This window comes from Periplaneta americana, chromosome 6, assembly GCF_040183065.1.
Source record: "Periplaneta americana isolate PAMFEO1 chromosome 6, P.americana_PAMFEO1_priV1, whole genome shotgun sequence".
Taxonomy (NCBI): Eukaryota; Metazoa; Arthropoda; class Insecta; order Blattodea; family Blattidae; genus Periplaneta; species Periplaneta americana.
In genome coordinates, this window is record NC_091122.1 from 186,269,232 (window position 1) to 186,289,531 (window position 20,300).

The following is a 20,300-nucleotide window of genomic DNA, read 5'->3' on the forward strand; positions in this document are numbered from 1 at the left end:
CTGGCATGTTTCTAGAACACAAAATTCTAACTCCTAGTTACTACGAGTACAGAATATGATGATGATGATGATGATGATGATGATGATGATGATGATGATGATGATGATGATGATGATGAGAGGTTAGGTAGCCGAATATTTAAATTAATTACAGTATATGACATGAACGACAGTATAACGCCACTCTGAGCAGACAATTCGCTAAGACAAGGAAATTCCTTCACACAAATCGAATAAGCCACAGAAAACTCGTCTAAGAAAAAATGTTACTGTGTAATAGAAGAGGTGAAAAAATTCAAATATCTTGGAGTAACAAATATAAATGATATTCAGGAGGAAATTAAACGCAGAATAAATATGGACAATGCCTGTTATTATTCGGTTGAGAAGCTTCTATCACCGTCTGCTCACAAAAAAGTTGAAAGTTAGAATTTATAAAACAGTTACATTACCTGTTATTATTATTGAGCAAGTAAGCGATTTTAAATATTTAGGTTGCAGAGTATCCTATCAGAAAAAAACGGACATGGAAGAAAAGCTACATAAATACCAATGGATATGTGGAACTTTAAGGAGGTCCTTAGGAAACAGAGTAAGGAAAGATACACACATGAAGTTGTACAAATCAGTTGCATTACTAATACTCCTATACGGCGCAGAAACTTGGACATTAACAAAAGAGGACAAAAGGCGGCTTGAAGCCTCTGAGATGAGGTATCTGCGATCAGTAGCAGGAATTTCACGACTTGAGCATATGAGAAACGAAGAGATAAGGAATGAACTACAGATAGAAGAACTAGATCAACTCGTGAAGGATTATCAGAGTAAATGGATGCACCACCTAGATAGGATAGAGGAAGAGCGTTTCCCAAAGATAGCTTTCCAATATCGTCCAGAAGGCAGAAGAGATGTAGGTCGTCCGAGACTTCGATGGAGGCAACAGTTCTAATTGGGGACGGAACGGGTCGATAGGCCCATGCCGTGTTGTTGATTATGATGATGATGATGATGATGATGACGATGATGATGATTACATTACCGGTTGTTCTGTTTGGTTGTGAATCTTGGACTCTCACTTTAAGAGAGGAACAGAAGTTAAGGGTATTGGAGAATAAGGTGCCTACCAAAATATTTGGGGCTAAGAGGGATGAAGTTACAGCAGAATGGAGAAAATTACACAACACAGAACTGCACGCATTGTATTCTTCACCTGACATAATTAGGAACATTAAATGCAGACGTTTGAGATGGGCAGGGCATGTAGCACGTACGGGCGAATCCAGAAATGCATATAGAGTGTTAGTTGGGAGGACGGAAGGAAAAATACCTTTGGGGAGGCCAAGGCATAGATGGGAGGGTAATATTTGTCATGCATACACGGAGGATTCGTCCAGTTGTTACTGATGTTATGCAATTGCATTAAATTCTTTTGAATTTAATTCATTCGACGGTTATCGAAAATAATGAATCAATATAATCTTATTAAGAAACATTCTAAATTATTTGAACGTAATTTGTATTCTTAATGGACGTCGACTGCAACAATTGGTACCAACCACTGAACACTCCAAAAAGTTTTGAATAATTACAAAGAAATCATGAAACATGTGACGTTACGAACAGCTAAAAATCTGTCAGCATATTTCCATTAAGGAAGAGACATATTTCTTTTGTTTGTTGTGTCATGCGGCACTAGCACGGGTTAGTACGAAACTTCCTTCCGAAGTAGGGAAAAATAGTGCGTGTCTGTCATTAGCATCACACACAAGCTGACAACTTGTCAGAGCAAATTATACCTCAGGAATAGGACCCGTCTGCTACGGGACAGGAGGACATACGTAATTTCCTGATTTCACGCAAATCCGATGTGATGGGTCCAACTGATACATCCGATTCCAGCAACCGCAGCACGATATCCGGTCTGCGGACTCGATCCCAGTACTTTGGATAATTAGCCGAAGGCAGAGCGTGCAGCTAACCACTTGTGACGTGGAAGGTGACAAATACAGCCTCTTATCAATCACAATCCCATACTGTGACGGAGGGGGGGGGGGCGGCACAGCACGTAAACGGGCCGGCAGACTGTGACATCGGCGCCAGGCACGGCGCGACACGCTGTGGCCACGGCTCCTCCACGGACTAATTGAAAGCGTCAACAGCTGCATAGACTCAATATGCAACTACTATTATTAAGAGAGACGTTTTATATGATATTCTTATTGAATTTGGTATTCCCAAGAAACTAGTTCGATTAATTAAAATGTGTCTCAGTGAAACTTACAGCAGAGTCCGTATAGGCCAGTTTCTATCTGATGCGTTTCCAATTCACTGCGGGCTAAGGCAGGGAGATGCACTATCACCTTTACTTTTTAACTTTGCTCTAGAGTATGCCATTAGGAAAGTTCAGGATAACACAGAGGGTTTGGAATTGAACGGGTTACATCAGCTTCTTGTCTATGCGGATAGACGTGAATATGTTAGGAGAAAACCCACAAACGATTAGGGAAAACACGGAAATTCTACTTGAAGCAAGTAAAGCGATAGGGTTGGAAGTAAATCCTGAAAAGACTAAGTAGGCCTATATGATTATGTCTCGTGACCAGAATATTGTACGAAATGGAACTATAAAAATTGGAGATTTTTCCTTCGAAGAGGTGGAAAAATTCAAATATCTTGGAGCAACAGTAAAAAATATAAATGACACTCGGGAGGAAATTAAACGCAGAATAAATATGGGAAATGCCTGTTATTATTCGGTTGAGAAGCTTTTGTCATCCAGTCTGCTGTCAAAAAATGTGAAAGTTAGAATTTATAAAACAGTTATATTACCGGTTGTTCTGTATGATTGTGAAACTTGGACTCTCACTTTGAGAGAGGAGCAGAGATTAAGAGTGTTTGAGAATATGGTGCTTAGGAAAATATTTGGGGCTAAGAGGGATGAAGTTACAGGAGAATGGAGAAAGTTACACAACACAGAACTGCACGCATTGTATTCTTCACCTGACATAATTAGGAACATTAAATCCAGACGTTTGAGATGGGCAGGGCATGTAGCAAGTATGGGCGAATCCAGAAATACATATAGAGTGTTAGTTGGGAGGCGGCGGGAAAAAGACCTTTGGGGAGACCGAGACGTAGATGGGAGGATAATATTAAAATGGATTTGAGGGAGGTGGGATATGATGGTAGAGACTGGATTAATCTTGCTCAGGATAGGGACCAATGGCGGGCTTATGTGAGGGCGGCAATGAACCTCCGGGTTCCTTAAAAGCCAGTAAGTAAGTATTATTATTATTATTATTATTATTATTATTATTATTATTATTATTATTATTATTATTTTTATCATTATTATGTAACATCAACTAACCGAGAATGAACCACAGTCTCAGAGTTTGACACTTATGATTTAATCACTGTCCAAGTTGTTCTGTCATCAATACATAATTAAGGCGCTGGGTGCATAATAACTTAATTCTACTTAAGCCATTATTCCGGCGAAGGCATTTTCATAATCTTCCATGTCTTCTCTATCGACTGTAAAAGTTTTATTTTATTTCGTTGACCGTAAATGGCAGGAGAGTTCATTATGTGAAGTGCCGTGCTAAGTCGAAAGGTTCAAAATACGCAACACAAAAATATGTTACACTCATGTTTTACACATCAGGGTCTTTGGCAGTATCATCTACTTACAATACCGTTTGCCAGACATTCAGTTTTTAGGACATAATATACCACCAATGGAAGAGCTTAATCTAAAAAATCCTCCTCGTCCTGGCTTAAAATTATCAACAGTAATCTCACTAGAGGTTTTGATTTATCTAGAGAAAATCAAAACTCGAGTGGGATTTAATTGACTATTACACGATTAGAAGAAAGTATATAAAGATTAGAAATAACGAAGTACTCCAATACAATAAAATATTAATTTATTTACGAAAATACAAAACTGTCTTCAAATTTGTACCATCTCAACATTATAAATATTACGCTAATATATGGCAATAGTGTGTTATGAATAACTGATTTCTTATCAGTTGTGCCAACTATGGAATCTTCAATGAACTCTGTGGACGGTTACTGGTCAAGAAGGCTTTGTTGATTCAGTTTCATTTGTATTAAAACAGTTGCATTCCACTTCAATTATCCCGATCCCAGTAATCGACGTCACTTGACAGATGATTTTCAATAAATCTTAGTATTAAACAATCTCTGATACGTGACTATCCATAATATCATATAAACCAGTGTTAGAAAAGTTTTAATTAGGGATGATGAAATAAACAAGAAACATTTTAATTAACAATGATGAAATAAAAAATAAACATGAATAATTTTAAAAGAAACAATTTTATTATTGAAAGTAGGTACAATTTTCAAATTTGAATGTTTTAGTGGTTGGTGGTTCAGTTGATGTTATATTGGACGTGTGCGTAAAAGAAGTGAACTCGTTGATGTACATGGTGTATCCCTCAACTTATTCAGGATTTCCGAATAGTGCTCTCATTTATTTGTAAATAGGGTTTCAGGGAAGATGCATAGCTATGACCAGTGATCTTTATTAATTCTTGTTCTTGAATGCCATTGCGAGTCATATTTGAAACTGCTGTGCATCGACTGGAGTGGTTTGTAATTTTCTGTTTTTTTTTTTTTTTTTTTTTTTGACGTCCAGACCAGTGCAGTTTGAAATGTTGGCAAACAAAGAAACAAATGCTAGGGTAGTGATAAAAATAAACAAATGCTAGGGACGCGATAAAATTAAACAAATGCTAGGGACGCGATAAAATTAAACAAATGCTAGGGACGCGATAAAACTGTGCGATAAGCAACCATGATTGGTTGAAAGACGTCCTTTCCTACCTTTTTATTGGTCAAAAGTAGTGTGACGTAGTAAAAGTGTAATAGTCAAGGAAAAATTATAGAATTTCATTATTGAAATTCTTGAAGCTATAAAATGCATGTTCCCTTCAAAATATTTTGGATTCTGAACCAGTGCTGAAAGTGATATCATGAACATGAATAGCAATATTTGACACTACTGGGTGTTCATTTCAAAGTGTGTCATGACGTCACTGTTGTTGGGTCACCGATTTGAAGCGAGTTTCAGCTTATATGTTACAGAAGTTGCCTATTATTTAAGGCGTTCTTCAATCTGAACTTGAGAACGTGTACGGTATAACTTGAACGTCGTAGCAACAGATGGCGGTCTGTACGGTCTGTGTGCTACCATAACCTCTTTCGAACTGTGTTTTGCGCCGGCAAGTCGTACGCAGGGTATTTGTTATCATCGGTTGCGTACGGTAACATTCCACAGTACAAATCAAATGCTCCGTGTCCATGTTGACCGTCGAAGTTAATGTCAACAAATACGTAAGTAATCGTCTTAATCCTCTCCCCACATCCCGACAGTACGTATTTCCAAACAATTTACATTCCTGCCACTACCGGCGTTACCGTACGTATCGGTACGTACTCTTCAGAATGAACGCCGTACTTGCTAGGCAACTTCTTGCCTCTTAGGTTATACACCTCTGCGGAAGTGTAGGAAGATTGAATTCTCTAGGCTCATCGGCTAGCCACATGACGGCATACAGCGAGCCATGACACATTTTGAACTGAACACCTAGTATAGTAGAGGAGTTTTCATCTGCAGCATAGTTTCAGAACTGATTTTCTTAATACATCTCCTGTTTTTCTTATTAGAAATTTAGAACAAATGCTATTTTGTTTGTACAGTATATTTCCATAAAAAATATAAAGGCTTATCAGCTAAAAATGCTTATTGTGTATTATTTTGATAGGCTGAAGCCTTAACGTACTATTATTTCTTATTATTCATTCAATGAAGTTCGTGTAGGCCTATGTTAGTGAAATAACACCTTTCTACAGGTTTTAATGTCTAGGTACTCTAATTTAAGAATTCTCAGACTTTCTATGCTACTACTTGAGCTTTCCATACTTTATTTACAGATATTTAAAATGCATTGTGTTTAAATTATAACTGATATTGCATTTTAATCATTTATACAGTCTAAAATATTATACAAAACAAATGATACGAGGATATGTAGTATTAAAATTTATACATTCTTCTAAAACTTTGACATTGTTTTCTGAAAACATGGGTTTTCAACTTAAGCTGTTATTGCATCCAGCGCCTGAATTGTGTGGTACAAGTCTGTACAGTATGTCGCACATGTCTTGTGTTTCTGCTTTTACATCCATAAATATATTAGCACACTTTTCAGATTCGTTCTGTATTTCATTTCTGGAATCTATTAATATGTCTGATTTATTTGTTTCTTCCTGTTCTCCTGTCGCATATCGGTTTGTATTGGAAAGTTCACATTTCCCGTCATGCAGATATCAGCTACTCTTACGTCTAACGCACGCTGAGGTCACGTCAGCTTCTTCTTGCTTCTTCAAATTCTACACTGAATGTAGGCACATAACTGTCGGTTCAATCAACTAAGCAAACCGATAAATTTAAACATCCGATTAACCGATCAAATATGTGTTAATCGAAAATCGAACAGAATAATAGTACATTATGCAACGAGCCTATAATGAAGGTAATTAAGAAGTGAGTATGGATATTTATGAAACGAGCTTCTTAATTACCATTATAGGCGAGTTTCATACGACTTTTTATGCTCGACCATATTTCTAACTTGATATTATTAATTTTTGAGCAATGTCCCGTATGTTGTGAGATGTGCGCAGACGCGAAAGTATTGATTTTTTCCGAGGAACAGATGTCCACATTGACCTTGCTAGGCCATAAGAACCTACTGAGATAACATTGAAATTAAATTAGACATTGAAAAACGAGATGACAAATTGAATTTATTTGAATATTATTTACAATTAACGCTAATTATTATAGTAACAGAACATAACCTTCTGCGACAGTATTGGATTTCCAGCCTCCGTGACTTTTCGTTAATTCTCTTTCGATTGCATATCCGAGAAAAATCGATACTTGCGGTTTTATAACGGTAGAAAGCTGACCTGTCATTGGCTAAACAGTTGTAACCTGAGTCGTCATTGGCTGAAAGACCTGACCTTTAATGAGTAGGTGTACTTTAATGACATGCATTAAAGGTCTGCTACCAGGTGTATAATTACTACATTTCGGCATGGTCGAGCATAAAAGTTATGTAACCTTTCGTTTTCTTTTCTGTCTCGTTCGGTTGTATTTTAATTGGGCAGTGTAAAACAGACCCTCTGTTTCATCTTCCTGTTGGCTCCAATAAGAATTTTCAGTGGAAGATGATGTGAGGAATAAAAATTTGAATGTTTTATTTTAAATTGGGTTTGTTTGAGAAGGGGTGGGGAGGGGGAATATTTTCTGCATATAGCTTAACTTTTTCGCCACCAGATGCGCTGCTGGATGCATGGAATTCAGTCACTGTACATGGAGTAATTAGTTTATCTTTTCGTCATTTGGTGCGCTGCTAGATGTAATAAGTTCTCCTAAAGATAAGAGATGGCAGCAAGATCAATTTCTACATGAGCGCCTTTAGCGCGTGAAACGGATCATATGTTTCTGACTCAATATATCTTCATCAAGATTTGCCTAAAGGTCTTCTTTCTGTTGAAGATGCTTTTATTCTTTGAACTCTAAATTCGGAAAATTATATTGAAATCGCAATATATCTGGTACATTACAATTTCTTATATCAGTCCCCTAACTGCCCATTGTGCAACTCAAACCAAGAAATGGATTCGGAACACCTCAAAATCTGTGCTTCAGTGGCTGACCATGATAATATCTTTGAAAGATATTGGAGTTCAAGAGGTCAAATAACTTTATTGTCAAACGCCTGGCATTAGAAAACAACAACATTACAATTTCTTTACTGTCGAAAGGAGAAGAGAAGGGGCACATCGGCAATGGACCCTATGCCGAACGCAGATTCTCTACAGCAGGGCTGGGCATCGGGAGGGGAACTAGACTCTAAACGGGGACGCTTAATATTCAGCCATCACTGAATCAACGCTGCGCGGTGTTCGGCGGGGAAGAAAGGGGATGAAGAGATATCATATGGCTCCCCGTGAGAGAGTAGAATCCGCTCTTGCTGCCCAGCCCTGCTCTAGAGGGATCACCCCAAAATCAAACCCTCGTCCTACGGATTGTGGAGTTGTGCATGGGACCCCAGATCACATTTATGATTTAGGATGGGATCAACAACTTTATCACAGAGAATTGCCACTGTTGTGAATGTGAACATAAACCTAAGGCCGGGAATACACGGACGCGCCAACAAGGGTCGAACAGAATTCGAGGCTTCGTTCTGCTGAAAGCAATAAAAAAGATAGCAAGTCGAACAGCAAGGCCGCCGTGTCTTCGTTCAAGAAATAAACAAGGCAATAAAGGGCCGGACTTGTAGAACTGTACGGGCAAAGCATGAGCCCTCACTCTTTGTCAAATGGAACCCAGAAGAAAACTCAATGAACGCCATCACACGAACTCTAACGCGATGTCCAGCACAAGTGAACAGACATCTTGCAAAATCCAACACTCGGACACATGGTGAGCGCATCATTCCAAAAGCAGGCAATGTACTCACCCATCTCAGCCCTCTGCCACGCGAGAGTCGAGCAGATGAGCGACAGAGTCTTGCCCGAGCCGGTCGGGCTCTCGATGATGGTGTTCGTCATGTGGCGAAGTCCGCGGATCACCTAGAAAATCAAGATTGTCTACATTCACTAACAGCCACACCAGTGTGACAGCTAATATGTTTAGGTTTTACATGACAAATTGTAAAATTTTGCCAGTACTATTCAATCATTTTCCTAAATATGTGTAACTGATGAAGTATTGACTGTAAGTAGGACTACTTTCCAAGAAAAGTGTTTATTTATGTAGAATAAAAGCGATAAGAGCGGCTTAAGTACAAGTGTAATGAAGTCAAGTGTCACGAGCAAAAATTTAAGAGATTCGGGAAATTAATTAATTAGCTGAGGGGGAAGGAAGGTCGATGTCGAGGGGGAAGTGAAAGTGTTTCTGGAGTGCAAGGGCTGAGATGAAGAGAAGGAAAAAGAAGATGAATTTATTTATAACATAAATGGGTGAAGTGGATGTATCTGGTCCAGAGACGGTTAGTAGAGAGTCAAGTGAGAAGACAGAGATAATGAAGATAGACGAGAAGTATGGTGGGAGAAGCTAGCTAGATAGCGAAGCATAGTATGTAAAAAATAAACTGGAATGTACACAAGAAACAGACATAATAACGAACATATTGGATAATGGTGTAGTAAGGTTAGTAACAAGTAGGCCTATTATTAGAAATAGAGTGTTCGATATAAGTGAAATGGAAATCAAGACATGAATTGTAAAAGTGTCAATTTTGAATGACGTCATTCGGTTTTAAAAGGAGGGGATGCATGAAAGAATTTAGATCGGAAAAGAAACGAGAGGCTATAGTAAATTGTGAACGAGTGTAAGGGAATGACAAGGATCAGTAATGAGAGAACATAAGCACGGGGGATGAATGTAAATTGTAAGAGCGTCTACAAAAGGTACATCTGTAATGAATACAAAATTGTGAGGTTCACTGTACATGGATGTAGGCCTAACTGATGACACGAAATATATCACATATTTATGTAATTTAATGTTCATAATATTAAACGTATCAGGAAATTTGTAACGATTAAGATTAGTAATCTAACTGGATTTTTACATGTTGTTGTGCGGAATATTAGGGCTAGATCAGTAATAAACCTCGCATTTTTTATACTCTAATTTTTTCCCTATTTATACAAGGTGCTGAGGAGAGTGCATTTTCAAAAATATACTGTCAAAAGTCAAACGGTTTTCGTATTGTTGAGCGACAAATTTAGCGTATTTTATAAAAACAAGCCTCTTTCAGCGCTCAGAACTCTGGAACCATTTACTGCAGAACATTGAACGAGAACTCATTTTGAAGCTGACATTTGGTAGGTTATGTTAAGAAGTAATCCTTATTTTTATCGTACACAGAGAGACAGATAATCTGATTTTACTTACTTTTAGGCTTTTTGCCAATTTCTAAAAATTCATTATTTTAAGAGAGATTCGGCATTGTTTGCTTAGTGGTATGGCAATAAGTTTCGAGGGTATTAAATAGATTATTTTCACAGGCCTGGACTTGAACGGCGCAGTACAGCACGCACTGGCCGAGAGCTGAAGATAAGCGAGCGTTGGGCGTCATTTTACTCCTGTGTTTATGAAAACTTGTGATAAAGCTAGCCCAGTTATGCGCTAATAGACGAAACATTACGTGTTTGTCTCCTGGCCTTGCTTACCTCGGCTAGCTCCCGTCTCGCAGTCAGCTGGTTAGTTCACGCGCGTACTATTTATTTTCTTTGTTTGATATTTTCAATACTTTCTTATCAACATGCCATCAGTAAAAAATATGTGTTTATTTGTACTTTCAATGCGGAATCTAGCTATATATTTTTTAAATATTTTTTCCTTGGCAAAGGCGTCTTAATGAGGAAAAATCTAAATTTATCCATTTCCATAATAGTAAGAAAATCTGTTTATGTGTCAATATAAACTTTAATTTCTCAGCATCAAAATAAACCATGATTTTGATCATTGGGTGAAAGGGTTTCGGAGCTACAACAGTTTAAAGTTGCTAATTTAATGAAAATACGATAAATTTAAATATTTTTAATTTAAACACTATGAAGTTCTGATGCCTCAAACTTTGCACAAAGTATTGTATCACAGTTCTCTACGTACAAAAAAAGTTTCATTGTATTTAGAAATTGCAAGGTCAATTTTCTCTATATATCGGTCGATTTGAGATTGAATAGCTCATTAATTTTGAATGCCATATTCTGATATTTTTACTAAATATTTAACCAAACCTTCATATTTCGACGAAATATTCACCGACAACATGGAAAAAGAATCACCGAAATAGAGGTAAAATAATCACCACAAAGCACACCCGTGGTGGTGGTGGTGGTGGTGGTGGTGGTGGTGGTGGTGGTGGTGGTGGTGGTGGTGGTGGTGACTAGGTACTAAATGAAACAGATTAACATTTATAAGATGCAGAGCTTAATTACGAAGTTTTAAAATACGTGTTAATGAGATCCACAATCTTGTAACTACATAATGAGAACGCCACCACGTGTCTAATCCAACGCAAAGCCCACTCTTGCACCGAAAGGGATCAAGTAGTTTGCCAGACCGCTAAGAGATGTCCTCACCATGTTCATAGTAGACAACTGGCATTTGTAGGGTTTCGTGGGGAACTCCACTTCGACGCCTGCGACGAAGAACTTTCTTGGGGACACATCACTGCTGAGTAATGAAGATTGGGAAGCCTGAGCATCCATCAAGACCAGCAGGCGCTACCTGCAAAACAAGACAAACCACAATTAAACAGAGAAGGGCATGGAGTGATGTTTAACTAATAGGTTATTGGAACTGATGATAGCGAGCCTGTGTTTGGCGAGATGAGGCCGAGGATTCGCCACGTGATTACCTGACATTTGTCTTACAGTTGGGCAAGAACTCAGAAAAAAACAATCAGGCAACCAGCCCAAGCGGGAATGGAATCCACCCCTGAGCATAGCTCTGGCAGCAGTCAAACACGTTATCACTGAGCTACGGCTGTGGTTCATGTAGTGATGACATCATTTGAACAGTTCCTATCGGCACGCTTTGAGCACGCTATAGTGTTTTCCAAATATGTTGGCGTTATAATACTAAAGTTATCATCTTCACAAATTTCCAGATTTCTAGTAGCTGAAATAAAGTGACCATCTAATTTTAAACAGCTGCTTTTCATTGTCTGAAATCCTGAAACTGAAGAAATGATATCCAAACACCAGTTTTACAAAACGTACGACTTACATAGCACGTTTTCAGTTTCTCACAACAGTACGGAATCAGAATCAAGCATTTCTTTCTCTCCCTCATCACAGAACGTCATTATATTCATCCCCCTATACAGTATCATTACCTCGTCTATGGAATTCTCTAGCTAGTGACATCAGGGATTGCCGGACGCTATCGAAATTCAAATTAAGTTAGAAACGCGTTCTTTATCTAATTAAATTATTATCACAAGTCACTAGATATGTTGAGTACAGTCTTCGTCCAATAATTTATAACTGCATTTCAACTGCAGTTCCTTTTACATTAACGGCTTCTAGTCTGAGAAAAATCAAACTCGATAAGGATACAAATTAAAAAATACACAATTGCAGTAACATAAACTTGATTGATTGTAATTGCTCTTCCTTGACAGAATCCACGCAAGTAAAATACCTACGTGTTGTCATTGATCAACATTTAAGATGGAATAAACATGTAACATATTTATGTAATAGGTTACGGAAAACAATTCACAACTTTGTAACCCTTCGTGCATATATGCCTATCTATGTTCTCCGCGTTGTTTATCTAGCCTTGTTTCAGTCAGTCATTCAATACGGAATAATAGGATGGGGTGGAATGACACAGACTATCTTAACTCCATTAATATTACTACAAAAACGTATCATCAAAATTTGTCTGCATAAACCACTTGATTATCCGACACAATTTATTTATTCTGAATTCCAAGTACTAAAAATTGAGCAAATATATAAACATACAGTACTAACTTATTTTCACAAAAATCGAATGAATTTTATAACTGAAAAACATATACATAACACCAAAAGAAATGTCCCAACTCTTTTGGCAGAACCTAAATGCCACACTACAGCTGGATTAAGATACAGTAGGAATTATGGACCAAGACTATACAATTCAGTATTGAAAAATAACCCAGACCTAAGCAATCTACACATTCTTAAGTTTAAAAATAAAGTGAAAATGTTTGTATGATATTTGATAAATTTTATTATATTTTTTTTAAGTGTTACTAGCATTATATGGTACTAATTTTATTGTATTTATCTGATGCATGTAACCTATAAGATAAAACATTGTAATAAATATAAATAGATCATTTTCTTAATTAATAACAGTGTATATCTCCAATAAATGATTCTTTAGCACGCCACAGATACACTTGATTGTACTTGTCTCTATATCTTGTCACTAGAAAGTTATTGAAATTTATATTTTCCCCGCCATTCATAAAATATTTTGATACGATACTTCTTGTACAAAAGGGGAGATCTATAACTGAAACTCGATTAATATATTTCAGTATTATTTGTATTTACCCTGGTAATAATGAACAGTTTGACTCGTAGACATTTTGTTTTTACAGCATTAACTTCCCATGATTGTACGAGAAGATTCGAAGAGAACGGCAGTTACGTAGACTTTCAGCTCCCCCTACTACCAATAATGCACAACACAATGTCAATACGGCGGTTGCTGTCGTCTGCGATACAACGAACTTTTCTGTTGATTTTCGAGTTTGGCATTTTTTCCGGTTATTATATGCTTATTTAAGTTGTGTTAACTCTCGCTAGTGGTTTTATATTTTATTTTATCCGTCTTAGTATTTATTTTATTATTTTAAATATTTTTGTTTTATCACTATTATTATTATTATTATTATTATTATTATTATTATTATTATTATTAATAAATTATTTTGTATTACAATCTTTGTATCATTTGTCACGATTATTCTATTATTATTATTATTATTATTATTATTATTATTATTATTATTATTATTGTTACTATTATTTTATATCATCAGCATTATTATTTGAACCCTGTAAAATTTATGTAGACTACTGGACTGTACCCGAGCACGAGCATATGCTCATTTCGGGTATCTATCCAAATGTAAATTCAAATGTAATTGTAAATAAATTTGAATTTGAATTCTTTACATTACGTATTAGTTGCCCTTTTCATTTAGTTATCTAAATTAATAATATTAATTAATAGAGTATAAATTTAACCATTTTAATGTTTTTGTATTCTTTCTTTTTTGTGTGTTACCGTATATTTCTTAACGCTGATATTTTTATTATTACAATCAAGAAATTACAAAAATACATGTCAAATACTCGTATAATACAAACAAAAATACATTTTAAAACTATTAAAGACAGTAGGCCTACATCAAACAAAAGTAAACATGTCAAATATTTAAACAAAACAGAAATATAAATTAAAGAGTTTACCCCTTATGAGCAAACGCTAGTGGTCGGGAGTTCAAAACCGCACTGTAGATAAGCAGAAAGAAGAAGAAAAAGACAAAATAAACAATTAATGTAAGCAATAAAATAACACCGATTACAAAAACAAGAGCCTGTGTGATAAAAAGCAATCACAATAATTGAAAAAGTTTATAACCAATATTCACAAGGATATAAGGTTAATATTTAGCAATTAATTATCTGACCCTATGTTAAGTTCCTTTAATAATGTCTTCAATTTTCAGTTTAAAATTATTCATACTCATGTTTGCTAAAACAGGGTACCGAGATATTAATTTGTTGTAAAGTTTTAAGCCATGTTTCATAGCAGCAGCCGTTGAACTTTTGGATTCTGTGAAATGAAATAATATGTTCCTTCTCGTATTTGTAATCGTTCTTGTTTTATATGTAAGTGTTATGTAACTGAACGTTATTTTAGTTTCTTAGCTACAGATTTCAAATTTTTATACATGTAACTAACGTACTCCTGATCGTGTGGAAGATAATTAAATAGACAAATAAATAAGTACTTAAATACATAAATAGGTAAACAAGTAAACAGATAAGTATATATACAGGGTGTATAGAAACAACACCGACAACGCTTAGCACAGTATGTTCGGCGGTGCAGTAAACTGATCCTTTTTCAAGCGGGAACCCATCTCCGGAAATTCAAGACAATCATATTAATTTGAAATAACAATCAAGATAAAATATGATATACACACCATGATACATATGTTTGAATGGTTAAAATATGTGCATTAATGGGATATAAACACAATAAATGTATTCAAATACTGTAATTTGCAACTCTTCACATTCACAACATTTCTACCTTAGTTTTATATTTTACTTACTTACTTACAAATGGCTTTTAAGGAACCCGAAGGTTCATTGCCGCCCTCACATAAGCCCGCCAGCGGTCCCTATTCTGTGCAAGATTAATCCAGTCTCTATCATCATACCCCACCTCCCTCAAATCCATTTTAATATTATCCTCCCATCTACGTCTCGGCCTCCCTAAAGGTCTTTTTCCCTCCGGACTCCCAACTAACACTCTATATGCATTTCTGGATTCGCCCATACGTGCTACATCCCCTGCCCATCTCAAACGTCTGGATTTAATGTTCCTAATTATGTCAGGTGAAGAATACATTGCGTGCAGTTCTGTGTTGTGTAACTTTCTCCATTCTCCTGTAACTTCATCCCGCTTAGCCCCAAATATTTTCCTAAGCACCTTATTTTCAAACACCCTTAACCTATGTTCCTCTCTCAGAGTGAGAGTCCAAGTTTCACAACCATACAGAAGAACCGGTAATATAACTGTTTTATAAATTCTAACTTTCAGATTTTTGGACAGCAGACTGGATGATAAGAGCTTCTCAACTGAATAATAACACGCATTTCCCATATTTATTCTGCGTTTAATTTCCTCCCGAGTGTCATTTATATTTGTTACTGTTGCTCCAAGATATTTGAATTTTTCCACATCTTCGAAGGATAAATCTCCAATTTTTATATTTCCATTTCGTACAATATTCTGGTTACGAGACATAATCATATACTTTGTCTTTTCGGGATTTACTTCCAAACCGATCGCTTTACTTGCTTCAAGTAAAATTTCCGTGTTTTCCCTAATCGTTTGTGTATTTTCTCCTAACATATTCACGTCATCCGCATAGACAAGAAGCTGATGTACTTTATTATTTTTTATTCTCTTACATCAAGTTACTTCATTATTCCATGTGTGAAGACTTGCAAACATATACACTTTGCAACTTACACGTGTATTTTAAATAACTGACAATAAGGGCTGTCATATAAGAATGTCAAAATGTATCATAACCATGTTGATTTTAATAAGGTTCATTTTCCATGTCACTAAATATGTATAATTTGTAGAAATTATGTAGAGATTATTGATATTACCGAAATGCACTTCGTATCTGATGATGTTGGGCCTGACCAACGAAAACGTTTATACATCTTTTAAACATGTAATGTAAAGGTTTAACACCTTAAACATATGTTGTGAAGTCAGTGTCTGAAATAAATACTTTTAATATACAAAAGGTGTAAGATCAGGTGACCGTGGTGGCCATGGCACAAGTCCACCCTCTACCAATGTAGCGCATGTCCGGAAAGTTAAGGCGCAGTTCGTCCATCAGCCTTACGCTGATGGCTAATGGGTTGCACAACTACGTAATTAAGACACCAGAAACAATCTGATGAAACTTCGACATCTCACACACCCCAAACCATGAATTTCCGGACATGGGTTCCCTCTTGAAAAATGATCATTTTACCGTCACCAACATACTAAGCGTTGTCGGTATTGTTTCTATACTCCCTGTAAGTAAATAAGTTAATAAATAAGTAAATAAGTACCTAAGTATATAAGTAAATAATTAAGCAGGTTTTCCAAAACAAACTTTCAAGATTCATTACAGGTCTGCCTAGAGTAACACCTGTTAGATTAATTCATGAAGATCTAGAAACTTGGACAATTCAAGAATATATCTCAAATCAAGCCTTCTGCACGTACGCCAAGTCGTACAAGCCTGCTTTAGATAAATATAAAAGACCTAAGAGCGTACTCCACCCTCTAGCTTGGAACGACACCGTACAAGACGAACACCAACTTGAACACTAAACAACCACTTGACAGACAGACATAAATCTATTAATGCACTAATAATGTTATTTCTCTGATTCAGGGTCATCACGTTATTGGCTGCAGAGATGCATTTTACATATTTTCTTGTAAATAGTTTATTTATGTATTTTTATTGTACTTGTATTATAAATCATGATTAAACGACAACCTTCCATCTCAACATATACAGTCCCTACAGAAGCCAACTGGCTTGTCGTCAGCACGACACCTCATCTTGCTCTAGGTTTTCCCGTGGTTTCCCTTGAGTAATAAGACAAATGTCGGGATGAGCCCTAAAAGAAATGGGCCACGGATCACTTCCCTTCCCCCACTCTTTCTGTTCTACTATCACAAAGAACTTGCTAATTTCTTAGATAATCCTATAATATTGTGACAGCTACACCGGGGTTCGAACGCGTGTCCGTTGGTCGCTTAGGTGTGGCGGCGAGAGGAGCGTCTGGATGCTGAGAGGGTAGAGGGGCGGTGTACTACTGCGACGCGCGAGGGGAGGTTGCGCGCGCATCTGGTGCTTGCCGAGAATTGAAGGAAGAAAACTGCTACGTGCGGAGTGAAGGGGGGGGACGGACCCTCCCGAATCTTCCAGTAGTCCGTCCGAAGTGGCGATATCCAGATAATTCGAGAGAACACCCGTAGAAATTTCTCGTAACTATGGTTTAGTTATAAAAGAAGAAACGCGAGTGAAATTCAGTAAGCCAGACTTGTATAGCAGTGAAGCCAGCTTCGAGACCAGAGCGCGACTTGAGTTGTGTCCGTAACTGTGTAGCCTGAAGCCCGGAGTTCGAGTGCAGTGGACCGCAGTTGGGGAACCTGAGTTCGAAATTCAGCGGATCGTCTCTGAAGGCCTGTGGTTCGAGATTCTGTGAACGCGAGTGACTAAGCTAGAAGAACTAGCCAAGACAAACGAGCTGTGAACTGAGAACTGACCGTTCTGTGTTGTAAATAGTGCTTTATAAATATTAGTTAAGATTAACAGTTCATTGTTGTTCGTAATAGTCCAAGTAAATTGTCGTCAGTGGAGTGCACTAACGAATACTGTATTACTGTGTGGAGAGCAAATCCTATTGTTGAGATAATAAAGTTACATTGTTGTTTAGTTTATTTTATTTTATTGGGTTATTTTACGACGCTGTATCAACATCTAGGTTATTTAGCATCTGAATGATATGAAGGTGATAATGCCGGTGAAATGAGTCCGGAGTCCAACACCGAAAGTCACCCAGCATTTGCTCGTATTGGGTTGAGGGAAAACCCCGGAAAAAACCTCAACCAGATAACTTGCCCCGACCGGGATTCGAACCCGGGCCACCTGGTTTCGCGGCTAGACTCGCTGACCGTTACTCCACAGGTGTGGACTTGTTTAGTTTAAAATTTACAATATGATAATAGGGGAAAATAAATATACTGTAAGTTCACAGGGCTAATGGCTTCGAAGCTGAGTACTTGGTTCTAATGAAGTGCACTGGAAGCAACTTTAACATGGGGGCATGAGATAGTTACTCTGCCAGCCATAAATAAATTCACTTCAATGAAATTTCCCGATGTAAATAAATAAATAAATAAATATGTAAGTAAATAAATAGTCCTATAGTCCTAATTAAATAAATAATATTATTGACACAAATTGTAGGTCCCAAAACGACATCTTTCGACTAAGTATGCATTAATTAATTACACAGATTCTACGATTTGTAGACCAGCAGATTATATGGAAAGTTCACTAGTCCACACATAATAACTTTCTGTGCTCTCATAGCGTGAAGGTCGTCACGCGGGTCCTGTTGCATGGCTTTTTTCTATTATTCGATAAATATGCAAATTACATGTTACAGAGCACTACAGTGTATCTGCTGCGTAATACACAACAATTTACTAATATTATTAGTCATTTTCGCTAGCTACTCGTAATTTTACAGCTACCACGTTCGTCAGAGAATCGCATTGTATGGGGCTTAAACATGGACTTTACGACGAAGTGAAGGGAAACGACTAGAAGCATTTGAAATCTGGATATGAAGAAGAATGGAGCGTGTGAAATGTGAATGAGAAATGAAACCGTGCTAGAAAGAATGGGTGAAGAAAGAATTATGCTGAAACTGATCAGAAAAATAAAAAGGAATTGGCTGGGTCACTAGCTGAGAAGAAACTGAGGAAGAAGGAAAAGAGGGAAGACTGTATAATGCTGCCATTGGGCAAAAACTATGAATGAATTGAACTTCAATAAACGCAATAGCAAGTAGAACAGTCTGCATGACCGTGAATGTCAACACTGCGGATGCAGGCATTTTAAAATCGCCAGAAACAGTCATTCTCGTATATTAGAACTTTTACAAATCATGCATATTGACCGAATTAGCGCATGTGTTCGGGTTCAGCCGGACGCCGGAATCCGTCTGCAGTACCACAACTACACAGTTTTCTTTTCTTTGAAATGTAAATTATGGTACAACAGAGGCCTATCATTTTTTTCGGCCGAAGACGAACGTGCCCTGACCAAAAATTATAGAAATTAATATGTACTTGCAACAAGAGTTCACTATAATAATAATAATAATAATAATAATAATAATAATAATAATAATAATAATAATAATAATAATAATAATGTTAAACAGATACTTAGTATATACTTATAGGTTGCCATAATTATGTATTGTTCATTTATAAACATTATATAGTGGGTGAAGGCGGATTAAGAACTGGAATACATTAATCCAAAATAAATAAATAAACAAATAAATAAACAAATAAAATAAATAAAAAATAAATAACAAACAAATAAATAAATGAATGAATGAATGAATAAATGAATGACTAATGACTAAATGAATAAATAATATAAATATAATAAATTGCATAAATAAATAAGTAAATAAATAAACAAATAAATAAATAAATAAATAAACAAATAAATAAACAAATAAATAAATAAATAAACAAATAAACAAACGAACAAAGAAATATATAATTACAAAAATAAATAAATGAATAAATAAATAAATAAACAAACAAATAAACAAACAAATAAATGAATAAATAAATAGAATAAATAAATAAAATAAATATAATAAATTGCATAAATAAATAAGTAAATAAATAAACAAATAAATAAACAAATAAATAAATAAACAAATAAACAAACGAACAAAGAAATATATAATTACAAAAATAGATAAATGAATGAATGAATGAACGAATAAACAAACAAATAAAGAAACAAACAAACAAAGTAATTAATTAATAAACAAACAAATACATAAATAAATACATAAATACAAAAATAAATAACTGAATGAATAAATAAATAAATAAATAAATAAACAAATAAACAATCAAGTAAATAAATGAATGAATAAATGAATAAATAAATAGAATACATAAATACAAAAATAAATAAATAAGTAAATAAATAAATATGTGCTTGCAATAAACCTTACCAATGGTATATCTAAATTAATCAATGCACTGCTCTGACGTATAAATAAAACCTATCGCTTTTTTT

The 20,300-nt window shown here is 35.9% G+C and overlaps 1 protein-coding gene across 1 annotated transcript in view; it reads right to left on the minus strand.

Moving 5' to 3' along the window:
* Positions 1-20,300, minus strand: part of LOC138702132 (Fanconi anemia group J protein homolog) — a 320,429-nt gene that overhangs the window by 281,427 nt on the left and 18,702 nt on the right. The window contains exons 2-3 of the mRNA XM_069829730.1: positions 11,209-11,356; positions 8,574-8,685 (exon numbers count right to left, since the gene is read on the minus strand). Coding sequence (XP_069685831.1) covers positions 8,574-8,685; positions 11,209-11,337 — 241 coding nt within the window. The 5' untranslated portion in view covers positions 11,338-11,356. The remainder of the gene's footprint in view (positions 1-8,573; positions 8,686-11,208; positions 11,357-20,300) is intronic.